Source organism: Acinonyx jubatus, chromosome X (assembly GCF_027475565.1).
Source record: "Acinonyx jubatus isolate Ajub_Pintada_27869175 chromosome X, VMU_Ajub_asm_v1.0, whole genome shotgun sequence".
NCBI lineage: Eukaryota > Metazoa > Chordata > Mammalia > Carnivora > Felidae > Acinonyx > Acinonyx jubatus.
This window is the reverse complement of record NC_069389.1, coordinates 106462045-106479238: the sequence shown is the minus strand read 5'-3', so window position 1 is coordinate 106479238 and position 17194 is coordinate 106462045. Positions and strand designations below refer to the sequence as shown.

At 44.2% G+C, this 17194-nt stretch overlaps 1 protein-coding gene across 3 annotated transcripts in view; it reads left to right on the top strand.

Annotated features, from left to right (window-relative positions):
• Window positions 1-17194, top strand: part of HS6ST2 (heparan sulfate 6-O-sulfotransferase 2) — a 288833-nt gene that overhangs the window by 228704 nt on the left and 42935 nt on the right. The window contains exon 4 of one of the 3 annotated variants that reach the window (XM_027054223.2): window positions 15710-15796. The exons of the other annotated variants lie outside the window; for them this stretch is intronic. Within the exon in view, the coding sequence (XP_026910024.1) occupies window positions 15710-15796 (87 nt within the window). The remainder of the gene's footprint in view (window positions 1-15709; window positions 15797-17194) is intronic. 3 annotated transcript variants of the gene reach the window in all.

Sequence of the window (17194 nt, the reverse complement as noted above, 5' to 3'; positions counted from 1 at the left end):
TCAGGAAGGCTGACTGGTGTCTTCCATTTGGGCACATTACAAACACTGCAGCCTTCGCTGTGGTCCTTTGTATGACCACCAGTTTAAATTGCACACGTTTCACCTGAATACTCTAGATAGTTGATAACTATTTAGTTGATAACCTTGAATGATTTCCAGTCAGCCGTTCCTTATCCCAAAGGGGTGTCACTTAGGATGAAATTCATTCAGAGAAGTATTGATCTCTCAGCCATCACACTGCATTGATTCCCGCCTCCCCCAACAGAAGAGTGTCCTTCGTGGGCCTGGAGTGTTCATATTGCCTCCAGGTACGATTGTTTATTCAGCAAAGGCCTTCATTAAACCAAGCAACACTATAAGGTAATGAGGCTTGCTCTAACAAACATAGCAGAACTTACACATCCAAATGAGCCCGGCTGCCTGGCTCTCCCTTTTCATCATCCTGCTTCTTTTCAGGAGAAAGTGGTAAGTCTAAGTGTCCATTCAAACCTCTCCTACTCTCCCTTAGTGCTGAGTTCCCCCCAGAGACCTGTCCTCAACGCCTAGTCCAGATAACCTGCAGGAGAGATGACAGGCGGAAAGGGAGCATCCCGGCAGCAGGGCAACGAAGCCCGAGGCTGGCAGAGAAGGAGGGACCCCAAAAACAGTGGGTATGACACGTGACTTCTACTGGCATATAATGGATGCAGAAAACCACATTATTGTGAATTAATTATTCCTTTAATGCTCCTAAACGTACCACGACTGAACGGCAAGGCGCAAGGAAGAGGGCTCATTTGAGGGTCCTAGAATTTAATATTACAACTCAGTAATTTCCTTGAGAGTAGGGAGTACATAATAAGTATTTTTGTATCACTTAGAGCGTGGCCCGTAGCAGGTGGTAAGTGAGTTGTTGTAGAAACAATAGTAGATTAGAGCGGTGGTGAACTTGTACAGTAAGGCCTAGACTGTTATAATGAGTGTAATTACAAAATAATTGAATTGTTATAATCTGTCATTTCCCATTTACCGCCATCATTATTCTGCGAAACCAGGTAGTGAGACTGCCTTGTTTTACCCTGCTTTTCATGTATGGGAACGGAGGCATATGAATCAATTGAGGGGCTGGTACGATGGCTTGGAATGAGAACTTCAGATCTCCGACTCTCCACCCGGTGCTCCTCTCAACGATCTGCATGAAATCAGGGGCTAGCATCATTCATGGCCGCTATTTACAAAGGTCTAATGAATACCTCTCACTCCCTAATGAGATACTTCTCTTGGCTCCATAGACAAGCAGAGCCAAACAAGTGATGTCAGAATGCCAGAGTGAACTATTGGGCTTGTGTCAACCCAGGCAGGGATGAAAAATCACCCCGGTGAACTTAATCCAGGAGCAATCAAAGGGCCAAAGTTTTAATTAGTGAGAGTTGTGATTTACATTCTCATCTGGCATCCGAAAACTCTACATTAGTCTTCAGACTCCTGCACTCTCCTGGTTGTTGTCTGACGCTGGTTAGGATGGTTAATGTGCTTTTAAATAACATTATGTTTAATGGACCTTTGAAGGCACTGACGTATGGATCTATTTCCTTATGCATCATTTCTAATCAAAAGGAGAATGACGCCAAGGCACTATAGTGAATAAAAGAAGGGAACAGATTTATTTTTAAGAAACGTAGCAGAGTGAATATATGGAAAAATGGTGCTGATTTCTTCATCATCGTCAAGCACAGCCAACAGCTGTAGCACGTTCTGTTGGCTCTGCTCAGTGAGGAGACATCTTTGTTCTTTGGAGGTGGATTAGGTTCTGGGGGTCAGTCTAAATGTCATCAGAAGGTAATTATGCGCTACTAATTGGGTGATCAAGTGGGGTCCTGTGGTTGGGGCCAAAAGTGAGGCGTGACTACACAGTCACGAATGAGATTTCTCATGTATTTCATAACTGTCTGTGGACAGAGTTCCTAGGGAAGAACTCAGGAAATGTGAATGCCAGCAGCATCCTTGGAATCTGTTTACAGCCTCTTCAGGTGACAACTTTAGGAGGACCGGCATGCATTGGGTATAATACAGGCCCTGCTTGGCTTGCTAACAATCTGTTCCGAGACTTTGTCACACCGCCTACGCTGACTGACTCCTCATTTGCCAATACCCCTGATCCTGGTTCTTTTACAGAAATCTAATTAATACCTCTTCCTTGGTAATGAGTTACTCCTTTTGACTCTGTAGACAAGCAGGGCCAAATTGTGATGTCAGAATTCCCTAGGTAAATCATTGAGCTTGTGACAATCTGGGCTGGAATGAAAACTCACCCCAGGACGTTTAATCCAGGAACAATTAAAGAACTAAAGAATTAATTGATGTGGGTTTTCATTTGTTAAGGTCTTGAAAGAGGGAGGCTTTTTGTTTGCTCTGGTGCCATTTTGTGTCCTCTTTGATTACAAGTGAATATGCCATGGGGGAAAGATATCTGTTTCCTATGGGCCAGAAAGAAAAAAGTGGTGTCCGAGCCTGCAGAGAGCATCGCATCATTGGACTTGCAGTTCAGGTGATGAGCCAGTGCCCTGCCCTTGAGGAACTGACGGGAGACCGAGAAGGGGTACTGCAAAAGAAGGAGCAGATGATGATATCTGGCGATAGACTTTGACAAGAGAGCAATGCCCCAGGAATCCTGAACAAACAATTAGAAAGAGGCTCAAGGGAAATCAGGAAAAGTGCTTCTTTGCAGCCTTTGGCCAAGCCTCCCTACCTCCCCAAAGAATGTCAACAGCAGATACAACTGCTGATAATGGGGCAAGATCCAGGCAGATGAGGCGTGCTAGGGAAGGAAAGTCACGGAAAGCCCCACGCCCACTGACACAAGACAATTCACTGGGAGCAAGCGTTTCTGCTGTCCAGTGACTGGGTGGTCTGGAGAACCATTGGTCCAAGGCCCGTGTCTAAATGCATGTCTCTTAAGTTTTCCACCCTTTTCCCTGGTATCAGCTTGGATCACCAGGAAGGCTGCACCTACACCACATTACCTGGGTTGCCTCCAGGTTGCTGCCTCTGGCTTGCCTGCTAATGTGGTGTCCTCAGCTGCTAAACAGGGGTGAGCTTTACTGTATGGAAACTATACTCCATTCAAGCTGACTTTTTAAAAAGCCTATATAAGATACCATCCTGTGGAAAACGCTACTGGACGTCCAGAAAAATTTGTGCTTCTTAGACTTGGCACCAGGAATAAGTCTGACTATGCTGACAAAACGATACCCTTTCCTTTGATCACAAGTTGAGAAGGCTGTTACCCGGCATGTGTCCCAATGGCCTTGGTTGCTAGGAAACTTGGAACTAATCTAGCACTGAATTTTGGGAACCCTCCTTCTGTCTGAGAATGAGTCCCTCTCTTTTTGAAGTATTTTTATGGATCTTGGTTTTTCACCACGGTCGTATTGTAGATGTCCTTTACGATATGCCAGCTGGAACTTGAGGTACCAGTGGGTCATAAATTACGAAAAATTTTGCCATGGCCTCACGTGTGATGGTTGAACACCAGCCTGCATTCTTCTTGGCCCATGCCCCGAGCTCTGACTTTGGGCTCCCTGGAATAAACTCTGTTTCTGTTAGGCACAGCCTCCATTTTCATACTGGATTTGATGCTTTCCCCCATATAACCCTTTAATCCTAATTTCTATATGCCTCCAAATAGAAAAAGCGGGTGAGGGGCATAGAGCAGCGTGCACCTTCCTTTTGCTGTTGTTGTTGTTTTCCTTATCTCTGGAGCCAGTTGTATAAAACTGCCAAGAAGGAAATTTCCGCCTGGGTGGCTCAGTCGGTTGAGCTTCCGACTTCGGCTCAGGTCACGATCTCACGGTCCGTGAGTTCGAGCCCCGCGTCGGGCTCTGTGCTGACAGCTCGGAGCCTGGAGACTGCTTCGGATTCTGTGTCCCCTCTCTCTCTGACCCTCCCCCGTTCATGCTCTGTCTCTCTCTGTCTCAAAAATAAATAAACATTAAAAAAAACAACAACAACGGAACCTTCCAGCATGGAGTTTGCTGACCTGTGGCAATTACCAGTACTAGGATTGTTTTAGTTGGTGCCTTACTTGACTTTCAGTTTATGGCTGTCACTTGACAGAATTAAAAATTCACTCTGCTCTGTCTGCTCAGTTTTTGAAGGCGATAGCCTGTTCCAGAGGAGGTGTTCTCCAGGAATCAAAGACTCTGTACTGTGCCCAGAAACCAAAACTGGTCAGGGCCCGGGCCTCCAAATAGTTGGCTTCCTATAGTCCATGGTATCACATAGGCCATGAATAACCTTTCTCTAGAACCATGGGCAGTTGGAAAATGTGCCTCGGCAAGCTCTGGCTGAGTTTTGACATCCTGGAAAGCAAGCAGTAAAGGACACGCCCCTTCATTTAAACAAAACTCCTACCCAGGCTTGCCAGGGATGAGTAGAGCAAAAGCTCCTAAGAGAAAGTCGAAGAAAACAATAACAGAACTTTGTGAGAGTAAGGGGCTCTCACTCTCCCTCCCTCCCTTCATCTCCTTCTTGAGTTTCTGGAACTCTGATGCTGAACTGCCCTTCCATGAGCCCTAGACAAGCTGAGAATGTCAAAAGTAACTTTCGGTAACCACACTGAAAACAAAAGAAGGAAAACATAATTAGCCTAGAGTAGACAGGTCGCAAAACCCGTAATTCTAAGAATCCAAGGAGAATCATTGACCAGTTTTTCAAAATGCACACTTCTTTTGCCCCTAAGCCACAAATGATTGTTTATATCCCTTTTAGGCAGCTAGCTGGGTGCCTTTCCTCCAAATACTGGCTTTCCATTAGGCAAATGCTGTCTTGTTTCCCTTTAAGGGTCAACTCTGCTTTCCCTGGTTAGAATCTTCTGTGCAATTGCCAGGACCCTCCCTTTCCAGTTGCAGTCTGAAGAACCGGTCTTCTTCACAGGGGCATGATGATTAACTTGCCAAGATGACATTCTTGAGCCTCAGTGAAGGTTCTAGCCCTTCACAGCTTACATCATCTGCCTAGGTCACATAGAGTCACATTTTACAACTCATCACTGGGGGTTCCTGTCCCATATATCCCCCATTGAGGGGGATCTGGAAATGGTTTAATATGGTTTAACATTCATGGCATCCCTTCAAAGACAGTGTCAATAACAGAGTGAAGGCAGCCATTTTCTCACAAAGGTTGAGGGACATAAGGAACAGTGCAGGCTCTTCCCACAGGACCTACTCCCTGACACTGATGAGGACATTTTCCACGAGGACTTTATTCTTTACTTAATTTGGGCTTTCACAGTACTAAGTTTCGTTTCTTCCTTTCATGTTTTTATCACTGTAGTTTTATACCTCTCTACTCCTCCGTTTCTCCATTTCCCCTAAGCCAAGAGGTGCTCCCTGCCAGTGAGATCTTGCACTGTGGTTTCAGTGTTTGCTATAGAGAAATGTATGGACACCTAGTTCATACAGGTTTAAAGAATTTATTATATAAGAAGTTGATAGTTTAGTGGCTAGGGAGAACCAGAGAGCAGTTATTTCAAAGCACAGAGCCTACGTTACAAAGAGGTGGCAGAGAGGATACCATGACTCTCAGGAAGCCTTGGCCTTCCCAAGTACAAAACAAGTGAAGTTGGCATATGGCTGACCCGCATTCTGATTATTACAGAGCCAAGATTTTCTTGAAGTTTTGAAGCTAAGAAGAGAACAATAGGTCCCATTTCTGATTTTGTACATAATAGCAGAAGCAAATAACAGGAACAGTAATGAAAAGCAGACTAATTGCTTCTTTGGGAGATGATAACTAATTGTTTCTTTGGGAGGGGTATTTGCATAAACTTGAGGACAGTTGCTTTATCTAGTTCAGACACCAAAATGATTTCTTCTTTTATTGATTTTTGTTGCAACAAATAAGGCCAGACTGAAAAAAAAGTGTATATCTAAAGCCTATAATTAGGGATTTGTTTGGTACAAGATGCTTCTTCCTTCAGCATACTTCGGATCATTTTTTCCAGGAATTGATGAGAACAGGTTGCATGTGATCAAGAAGGTTTGCTCTCTATCAGACACTCCTGGCATTAGAAAGGACAGCGTGACTGATGAAACACCACAAGTCATCTGAAAAGTGCACTAAGGGAAAGCAGCATGTAGCAGTTGGAAACCCAAGGCAAACAAATGTCTTAGAATCAGCAAATGAGTCTCTTAATGATTATAACACTCGTGCCCCTAGGTCCAGTGTCTTCTTCGGCTTGCACGAGCCCACTTTGGCCACTCTAGCTTGTCCTTAATCTTCTTCCCAGGCTCTGCTCTTCTCATTCAACACACTCTTCCTGCGTAATCTCTTCTCCGCTGAGGTTTTCACCTACCACTGCTATACTGAAGACTCCCACATCTCTGGAGACTGTTCTCCAGCTAAGATCATCTATACCCCACTAAGCTCTACATCCATGTATTCCAAGTGTCAACCAGATCCGTAGCCTGGGGGTCTCACCAGCACACAAAACTCAACATAACCCAAAATGAACCTGGTATCTCCTTCATACTCTCCCCCAACAAAAAAAGGCTGACCACCTTTCTTGTAGTATTTATTTTGGCAGTTGGAGCCACAACTTATTCATGTTACTTCATCTTTGGCCCAAAGCCTTTCTGTGTTCTGTACTCTGTGGGGGCTCTGGCCCTGTCTGCTAGGTGCCAGCCAAGTTCTGTCATTAACTTCATGTTACATCCTTGGGTACTTCCATTGGATACATCCCTTCTTTTCTCAGGACCTTACTCTCGAAGTGCTCTTCTAAACTCCCTATTTCTGAGTCTTTCCCTTGACTGGGCTGAGGTATAGTTAATAGAGCCTCAGCTAACTGTCTTGGGTTAGAAAGGACTGTTACTAAAAACTCATATTCATGGGAAGAAGGATATGCATATAAATTATACAAGGCTTAGCATTTAACAGTGATTAGTGGGTGATACACAAACAAGATATATTTTGTTTCCATGAATTGTCAGAGTTTTAATCTTTCACGAACATACACAGTAAAATATTGCTCAGTTTTCCAAATCTTAACAGAAAAATTCCGACTATTGGGTTTTATTCAGAAAAGAAAACTAGTGGTGTCTACACATCATAGAATGGATAACATTTGCAACAGAGACCTGACTTTGAAGTAGCATGCGCTCAAACAAATATCTGAATGACTGATGCTTGAGCAGTTTAGAAATAAAAATATTTTCAAACTTTTAACTGTCCCTCTAAATATAAACGAAGAGAAAAGTGTAAGAACCTTTGGTTTACAGGCTCAGTACTAGTAAGAGATATGACGGAGCACAGTTGAGAGAACTTTTCTTTCTTGACTACCCCAGAAAGCATGATCAACACCATTGTTGACATGGCCCTTCTACTTGCTAAGGACACAGCTGCACTTTTACATCTTGAATATATTCACTTGCTTAGAAAGCACGTAAGATGCCAAGTTCAGCCCCAGGAATACCTTGGAATGCTCCTGCCTTTGGACACTGACATGTAGCTAGAACATTGGAACCCCATAGCCCCAGTGTTAATATATGAGGCCTTGGTTAGTCAGGACCAACGCTGCCTCAATGGCCCAACTTGTCCAAGATCCTCTGGCTATTACAGAGACAGAAAATGAGCTCAGCCCTGCCTGATTCCCATGCCCATGCTCTTTCCACAACTTCACAGTTGCCCTCTGTGAGTTTGGCAACACCTTTCTCCAAAGTTGCTGATTCCCACTGCTTTGACCCTACTTCAGTCTCATATCTGTGGGCACTGGAGCTCAGAAATGGCACTGTGACGGACTGTCATGTTTTTAGGCATGCAGTGAGGTCTGTCATAAGTCAATTGAACAAACAAACGAACAAACAAAAAACCCGAAGCCACATGACTGCTACTGAACCTCTAAATAGACATGTGTTAGTCAGTTCAATTCAGCAAACATGTTAGAAGCCAAATTGACCAGGATGGTTGTTGGGCAACAGGTATTGAAAACCTTGTATATGACAGATGTTATAAGAAACTTTGTGAACATATATGAATACAATTTGTTTGTATCCTCAAAGAATTTGACATATAATGTGCAGGCAGAATGGACATTCCTGAAAATCCATCAGAACGTACTTAGCAGGAAGTAAAAGCAAAGTGATTATTCACGAGAGAAAAGGAAATGAATACATGATCAGTCCCTCCCCCCGCCAACACCCTTGGTTCATATCACTCTGCAGTATGAGGTCAGAATCTCACTTCCCAATAAATGAGCTCACTGGCTTGCTTGCTTTCTTTTTTTTTTTTTTCTTCCTGTGTACAAATTCCTGCCACCGCAGCTGGCCTCTTTGGCTTTTCCTAAAAAGTTCACTGAGACTTCTCTGGCCTTCTCTGGGGACTCCCTCATGTCTAATGTTCAGCAAGTAGGCTCCAGTTGTGAATTTTTAATGACGCCAGATCATTTTCAGTAAATAGAACTTCAAGCTCAATTGATGCCGTCAGGAAGGGAAAGCTTCTCCAGAGAAGAGTGTCGGCAGCCCTTTTGTGTCCTCCTCTTTCCTGGCTCGGGAGCAGTAGATGGGGGCACTTGATTCAAGCAGATTCTAATTGCGTTGTCTGGAAAGCAGGGACAACGCATGCGGCTGACTGTTCTCTCTCCCTTGCCACTAAGTGTGGCTGTCTCTCGCGTCTTTCGAGAGTGGCTTCCAGAGTGTGCTGCACAGACCGGCAGCCTCGCCCGGGAACTCGTTGGAAGTGTAAATTCTCAGGCTCCAGCCTAGAGCTGCTGAAGCAGGCACTCTGGGGGTGGGGCCCAGCCGGCTACCTTCTACAAGTTCTCCCGGTCATTCCTGATGTAGGATGAAGTCTAAGAGCCACCGTCGGATGGTAAGGATAGGCATAAGTTCAGTCCATTTTGTGAAAATTCTCATAACCCAAAGTTTCTTTTCTGATTTATGCCTCTTTAGCACAGACAGAAAATCATAATTTTCCTAACGGTAACTCAGCTGTACATCTACCTTCCCCGATTCTCCCAGACATAGGCAGTCACTCCCTGATTTATTTCCCTAGCACCTTTTCCGCACTTGACTTCTCCGACTTGGGGTCATGTATCTGTTAACACACTCACCTTCTCCACTAGCCTGGGCCACGTGAGGGTGGGAACCTTGTCACAGTCATCATTGTATCCCCACGGCCCAACACGATGAAGGGCACCCAGGAGATGTTCTTGGAGTGAATAAATTGTTTAACGTCTTATAATTTTCAAAATCATGGGATGGCCTTTGAAGTCAGACTGTCAGACAAGGAAACTGAGGCCCAGAGAAGTTAAGTGATTCAGCGGGTGGATTACAGACCCAGGACTAAAGGCAAAAGATTACCCCACTTTGGGAAAGGTAATGGTCAGAGTCCCCTAAATATTGCCCTCATGAACTCAACTCCACTTAGGAAGTCTGGGATACTTTGGTTCTTCGAGGGCAAAACCCTTAATTTGCTCGCAGACAGGCTTCCCCTACCCCCAACTGTGGTGATGTCACTAGTGAGCCACGGTGCAGAGACTAAGAATGGGAAAGGGAGTCGTGGTGAAAAATAGGAATAGATTTTAGCATTATCAGAGGTATATCCCCAACTTTCGGTTAGTCCTTGGTAAAGGGGAGCCAAAAGATGTGAGCTGCAAGTGAAACCAAGGTTTCAAGCACAGTTTTCCTCATCTGTCAGCAGCACGGAATGTACTTTGTGAGTTGTTTTCGTTTTGGGAATGGGTTGATAAGGATTGTCACTCACCTCACCTCTTGGTGCCCAGCTTACCTTATCACATAAGCAATCTGGCTGGGCGAGGAGGATGGGGAGAAGCAGGCTATGGTCATGGGATGAGGAAGATCACTGGTGCCCACAAGGGTCAGGGTCTGCCTTTTCCCACGTTAACCTTAGCATTGAACTCTACCTAACTAAGTCAACCGGCTCAGGCTGTTTTCTTTGGGCCCCTGGGAGGTAAGACTTCGTAACACACATGTAAATCCCCGTAAACTGAGGCAGACATAAGCAGACAATGGCAGGGGCTGTCTGCCACGTGAAACATCCACCTGTCAGTCACGACGGATCGCTGTCCCATCAGCCCTTGATGCTTATACTCACAGTTTTGACTTCCATTTCGGAGCAATGACTGTATATCTACCCCTGTCTTTCTTCTTAAGCTACCGTGCCATTTCTCTAATTGCTTGCTGGACACTGTCGACACATCATTACCCTGACTCAGTATGTCCCAAACGGAATCTATCTTCTCTCGTCCGGATTCCCTTCCCAACCAATCTGCCTCTTTCACTGGAACCTTGGCTTTCTCAGCCATTCAACTTCCAGACCTTTCACGTAGACTTTATTCTCATTCCCTAGATGTAGTCAGTCCCCAAGTTCTGTCATTTCTTTTGACATGCCATGCCTGGTTTCCTTCTTTCTACCCCCATCACTACCGTCACGGTCCAGGCTCCCATCATATTTCGGGAGTCCATCACCCCAAACCTTGCAGTACCAAGAGCTAAGATTTTCCGCTTCTCAATCCCCTATCCGATGGAGGAGCCTAGAGTTCGATGTAAATGTAACAGCTGGAAGACAAGTTCCAGTGGCCTCCAATAGTCTGTAACCCAGGTCCAAGCTCTTGGGAAAGATGCAGGTGAATAGCCAGTTTAATTGAGAAAATAATATTCATGTTCTTTCTTGATCCCAGTGAGGCATTCAGGGTTGTGACTGGCTTTCCTGGACAGAAACAGCAGGTGCCAAGAGGGGAGAAGGGCAAAATAGCAACAATAATCAATAAGCGTATTGCTCTAGTCCCTGATGCCCCTGGGGTGAGTAGTGAGAGTGGAAAGTTAATGGAAGGGGAGAGGGCAAGATAACGTGAGTGTCCCGCTGCCTTTTCCAAAAGCTCTGCAATTACAAAGCAATTGTGAGTGTTTGTGTGAATGGTTTACCTGATCAGTTTAATTCCCTCTGCCTTATAGATGAGAATCCTGAGACAGCAAGAAGTTATATGCCTTGCTGGCGGTCAGGATTAGAAGTTGAGATATTTTGAATAAGCGCTTTGAACAGATGAGGTTGCTTCTTAGAGATCGCAGTTAACACTGAACTTCCTAGCAATAAAGATGAGCTTTTCTCTTCCCTAAAAACCTGTCATTATCCACACTTAAGCAAAGAAAACTAGGGAAGGAAGCTAGCTGAACGCACAGGTTAGTGACCTGAACTCTCTTTGCCTGATGATTAACAGAATTATAGACAATAGGAACGGGACCCTTAAAGGGGTAGGGACACTAATTTAGACACTCTCGGTAGAAGAAAATGAAAAAAGTTTGGAGCAAAGAAAGAAAACCACTCAGGACATAACCTAGAAAGATACAAAAATGAAATAAAGAAGACTCATCAGCTCTAATTAAAGGAAATCAATATTTGAAGAGCTGTCTTGCTCAGTAACAGAACAAGGGCAAAAATACTTTGGAAATGTGAGCCTCTTAGAAAATAGAAAAGCAGATTTTCATGGGGAAGCAATCATGGGGAAGCAATCATGATTTCAAAGCCTTTCAAAAGACGACCACTTGGTGGGTATGTGGTAGAGGGGACTCAAGCACCTGTTGGGGAAGCAGATCCGATGAGCTTCTATCCCTGGTACAATCTATATATTTTAAGTGCATTTCTTCATCTTGTGAGCTTTAAGGAGCCTAGGGTCATCTCTAGGGAGCAAAGAGTAGCTACCATTTCCCCACACAGACTTGAAGTAACCCCTCAACAATAGCTTGGGTTTCATCTCAGTTACTGCTTACAATAACACACACTGGAAAACATTAAGAACTATATATACAAATGCAGTAGGGTTCTCCTTATTCACCCAATCACCCAAGCAAGCTTGCTGGAGAATCCTTTCCAAGCTCACGTGTCTTTATGGTCCACGTGATGATCAACCTTCAGTCCAAGTCTAACTAGACCAGAGTCCAACTAGAATACAGTTCTCCTAGACCATTCTTCTTTAGGAATGGAAATGGAAAATATGTGACATGTGTCACCACTTCCTCTCTTACAAACCAGTGCCAGACATTGATAATCGATCACGGCACTCCTTTCTACGGAGCCCAAAGGCGACTTTTGTTCATTTGTTCAACAGATACTTTGAGTGCCCTCTTAAGAGCTAGTTGGAGAGACAGATACACAATAAAATGTAAGCATATGCTACGTGCCAAACAAAAGACAAGTAGCCTGACTCTTCTGAAACGCAGTTTCAATTTCCTAAGACCCTGAAAATTAATTTTTTAAATTTCAGTGCTGAATTGTAGTTAGCACAGCACAACTATTTTTCACGGGTCTGAGATGAATTCATTCCAAAAGGAGCCTACAAAGTACTATAGGAAATGCAGAAGTTTCTGTATTCCACCCATCAAGAAACGGAGTGGAGTGTGTTTGAAACTGCTAGGTTCTTCTCCCTCAAGTACCTCTCTGATCTAAGAGAAAAATCCAGATTGGAGTGGATCTGATTGCCGTTTTGGGTTAAGTACACTGGATGCCATTTCAGCATCAAATTATTCAATCAGGAACACTGAAAATGCTGGAGAGTTGGGTTAGTCAGAGTTTTCCCACCTGAATACAATGTGCATAATACTGCAGATTTTTTTTTTCACATTTCTGGTGTTGGAGACATTTGTGGAGCCTGTGGAAAATGGCTTGCTTGATAGATGGAGACCGACAGCTGGCCAGGCAGACAGAAGGAGTGCTGGCTCTCATTAACTTTTCCTATCAGGAGCTCACCTGGAATAGTTTTCATAGGCCTTTGATAGCGCTGGGTGTGAGGGAGGGAGGAAGGGATCTTCTCAGAAGAGGATAGCTCCTCAGAAGGAGTGGAAGAAGCCTGGACTCATACTCTCAGGGATTTCAGGCCACAGCCTTTAAGATTGCAACTCAAAGAGGAGAGCAAAGTGAAGAGGTCTGACAAGTGGTCTAGAGATAAAATAATGACAACAGGAGTAGGTCTGTTTCAGATCTGCGGGCTGGAAACTAGCTCTGATTCCTTGCAGCCCTCCTCCATCTCACATGCCCCAAATTATCATCTGTGCATCCTAAAAGCAGAGAGGGTTTGTTCCTGTAAGTCCCTGGGATTGCTGGATGTTCCAGTGGCCGGCGTTCTTTGCAGCATCTTAATCTTGGGGTACTTGACCTGAGTTTTTCCAGATCTCCGAGGCTCCCAGTCTGCAGCTGCAGGATTTTCTCTTTCTCTCTCATGGGGCACCTCTGGAAAACTCCGGATCCTTCAGTCTCAAGGTTTCAGAGTTACAGCATCTTGTCCAGACTTGGGTACTGAGCCTGGAATTTGGGAGCAGACCGATGACTCTTTTCCCTCAATGTCCACCAAGCCTTTCTATACAACAGTCCTTAGTATATCTACAGAATAAACTCCTGAGATCCAAGCCTGCCACAAATTCTGCTTAGGCCCTACCGCACTTTCAGATACACTTTACCACTGTGAATGGATCTGCTCGTTGCCCGGAACACACATTTTGAGTTATTTGGTGACTTTTACCCCCGAGTCTTGGTGCCATACCTTCCGTGTGTGATTTTTCTCTGAGTAAGTTTTTGGCTTTATTCCCTTTGGATCTTCACTTACAGGACGTGGCAGTAGGTCAGAGGGGTCCTTATTCCTATCTCTTCAAGGGGTACTGCTCCAAGACCACTCCCATCTAGAGCGGCAGTTAACAATAAGAAGGCTGTCAGTGCCAGCCACCAGCTTTCCCTGAAGTCCTGTCGGTGCCTTGCATCGAGCTTCAACGGGGTCACTTGTCACGGAGATTATAAAGGACTTTCATGCCCAAGGCACAAACATGGGAATTTAGCAGTGAGAATGGGCGCTCTTGTATTGAAAGGATCGTGGATGCCTGAACTTGATGACTCGGAGTGTTAAATGACCACCTAGTCTGAGCCCCTTAGCTTGCAAGATCAAAAAATCCCTTGTTCCGGGATGCTGCCAGTGAAATTTCCCACTGGCTCCTGTTTCAGTGAGGGGCTAGGAGGAGGAAGGCTGGTGGCCAGTGACCAGGATGTAGAAGTGAGGAAAACTGAGCCCTGCTTGAATTTCACAACACGTAGCCTATTACATACATTCTTTGTATCCGACCGTGCCGACCTGCTGGAAGAGACAGTTTTGAGTTCTTCTGAATTTGCCCAATTATTTGGTATTCTCTCTTAGTTTCTGAGCTTGCCTCTGGATGAGGAAGGTAGCCGGTATGGTCCCAGGTACAGCTAAGGAGTTCTTTGCCAGGACATCATTATAGATACTCAAGGGCACGGCAGAGTCGGCAGACCCCACTCAGAATGTAGCCACATTCCGGTGAGCCCGTGAGCAGCACAAAGAAACCTCCTCCAGGATAGAATGTGTGCTCACCCTCTCTAGAATGTCTGCCCCCTCCAGCAGGAGGAGAGGAGCTCACCTTGATGTCTCACACTCCCAAGAATTGTTTTTTGGACCTACTGGACACTGAATCCTACCTGTTGGGGCTTTTGTTGTCTGATTAGCCCTTGTCTGTGCCCACATACGTGACCTTTGCAGTCACCTGGAACCTGTGATTAACTCTAGGTCCAGTCACATCCATGTAGCCATTTAAAGCTGATGGGTGTAGGGCAGAATATCTTTTCTGACCCTTACCCTACCCCACATATAAGTACTTGTAGGTCCTTGAGGTACTTAAAAGATTCAGAAGCATCTGGAAAGGGCTTTGACATCCTCTGAGACAATTTTCTGTGCCTTTGGAAGGCTCGATTATCCTCCTTGAACGCCGAGATATGCGTTTTTCTTTTTTACCTTCACTTCTCATAAAAGGTTATGCTGACGTAGATCTGACTAACAAAAAAAAAAATCTTTCTGATGAAATCAGGATAAATAATTCCGCACATCATCAAGTGTAGAGAAAAGGCTTTGAATTGGTTTCCATGGAAATCTGAAGACGAAGTAAAGTAATAATTTCAAGGCAGAACAGCTGAATTGAAGATAATGGTAAAAATAGTTTGATAAAGAAAATAGAATAAAGTAATCAAGAAGACTCCAATCAATTATTCCTTTTTGTTTACCTTCAAGTGATTAATTTGTCTGCGTTTATTAACCTGATGAGATTAAGCAGACCTTCCTAGTGATTTATTTCGTAATTGTTTCCAAGGTTTGACATAAGCTGTGGAGTTATTGAAGGTGGAGATTTAAATTCAATTACTCATGAAGCAGGTGGTGCTTCTCCTGAAAGAATATCTGAATTCACGGCCTTCCCATGTTAACATTATGAGTGAAAATTATTAATTCATCTGATAGTATCTCCCAAAGACTTTTAAAAGTCATTTGGCATCCACATACTTCACAAAAAAGTCAGCAGCTTCAGAACTGAACTTGTAATACAGACACTCCAGAGACTGGAAATAAAGGATTTTATGTTAAAGACTAGTTATTTTTCCACATTTTTTTACTGGAGCCTCCCTTGGGGCCTGGGCTATGGTGCTATCATTAATGGAATCCACCAGCTCAAGCTTTGAATGCCAAAAGGATAGCTTTCTTTGAACTTGACCAGTGGGTTCCACTCTCTTTACCTTTGAAGGGCACCACTGGATAAGATCATGCTTTATTTTGACAGGAGAGAGAGAGAGAGAGAGAGAATACTTGAAAGTGTTTAAATGAAATGACTAATTGCTTTTTGTCTCTGCGGTCACTGTTGTATATATTTTTCTATTCTTTCTGTGGGTATAGTAAGGATAGACGGGGTTCTCCAAACACTAATCCAGGCGCCAACTCTCCATCATCCACAAAGGCCCGGAACGCATCTAAGAGTGGGAAGTAAGTGAAAAGTGTCCCTGTGCATCTAACAAAACTATCACAAAGCCTTGCGCTGTCCTCATTTTGTCGTTCATTCATATTCATTCAACAAAGATTTGTGGAATGCCTTCCATGTGCCTCACACTGGGCTGGTCACTGGGGAATTTAAATGAGTAAAGAATGTGTCAAGAGTATTGGGTATATGGAGGACTATAAAGAAGTGGGAGGAGAGGGTGGGGAAAGTCAGGCTGAGTGTGAAGGCCAAGGACTTCAAGCACTGCAAGATTTGGACTATGTGTTTCATAAATTGAAGAAAGAAGCAGCAACAGCCCTGATTAATCATTTTATGAGTTGCAAAATCCATGAAAATCTGTCTTTGATCCATACGTTAAGGTTTAGGGTTGAGGTAGAAAAATCTGGAAAGCCATTCCATGAATGTCCTAGTTTAAATACATTGACATTGTAACCATATCACTGATTTTTATGGCGTGTATATTCTGTTCCTAGTAACCAGCATGTACCATGTCCTACATGAAACTGTCTTTGTGGCATTGCCGAAACTTGTATTGGCTGAATATTTGTGATATTAGACTGACCTCTTTGGGTTAATTCCAGAAAACAACATTGGCTGGTTCAGCCAATTGGATTCAGCAGAGCATGGCAGTCTGAAACAATGTGATCCCATGATGATGACATACCTCCCGTTAGGTGCTTCCCCTTGGGAGTGGTGCGGCCCTTTGGTGAATGACTTGGGTTCTCTGTAGGCTACGTCTCTCAGTGGTATAGGGCATTGTGCCAGACAGAAATAGAGCCCAGAAGGAGTACTCAGGCTGCATCTAGGAGAAGATGAAAGATGCCTTCATCGTGCTGAAAGCTGTAGTCTAGCAATAAGATATGTCAGCACAAGAGCATGGCTTCGCCATGAAAGGTGAATTTGTAATGGTCATATATTTTATGTATTCAGTGTTGGACCATAAATGCTGCACTTTGAATATGATATTATATTCAATTCCCCAAGTGAAAGATCTGCTGGCTGCCTTTTTCCCCCTTTCTTCTCCTCCTGAATACCATTTCAGGTTTGCATAGAAAGTTGAATGTGGGCTATCTTGGAGAATATAAAAAGCAGTGTCGAAGGCTAAATCTCCGAGCACTTATAACTCGTTTCAGTTATTTATCGCCAAACAGCACAATCAAAATGCTGTATAAATTATGAAGGAAGGGAATTGGTGCACACAGTCCCAAGCAGATGAATGTTTCCAAATTAGTCCCAATTCATCGTCAGCGTGCACTCTCAGTGAACAGATATGGCATTGGAGAATCGCTTTTAGCACCGTGCTTGCAGAAGTGGCGGGCCCCGTCCGCGCACCTTGCACGCACCTGTCACACTGACAACTGCAGGGCCCAAGCTGCCTTTATTAG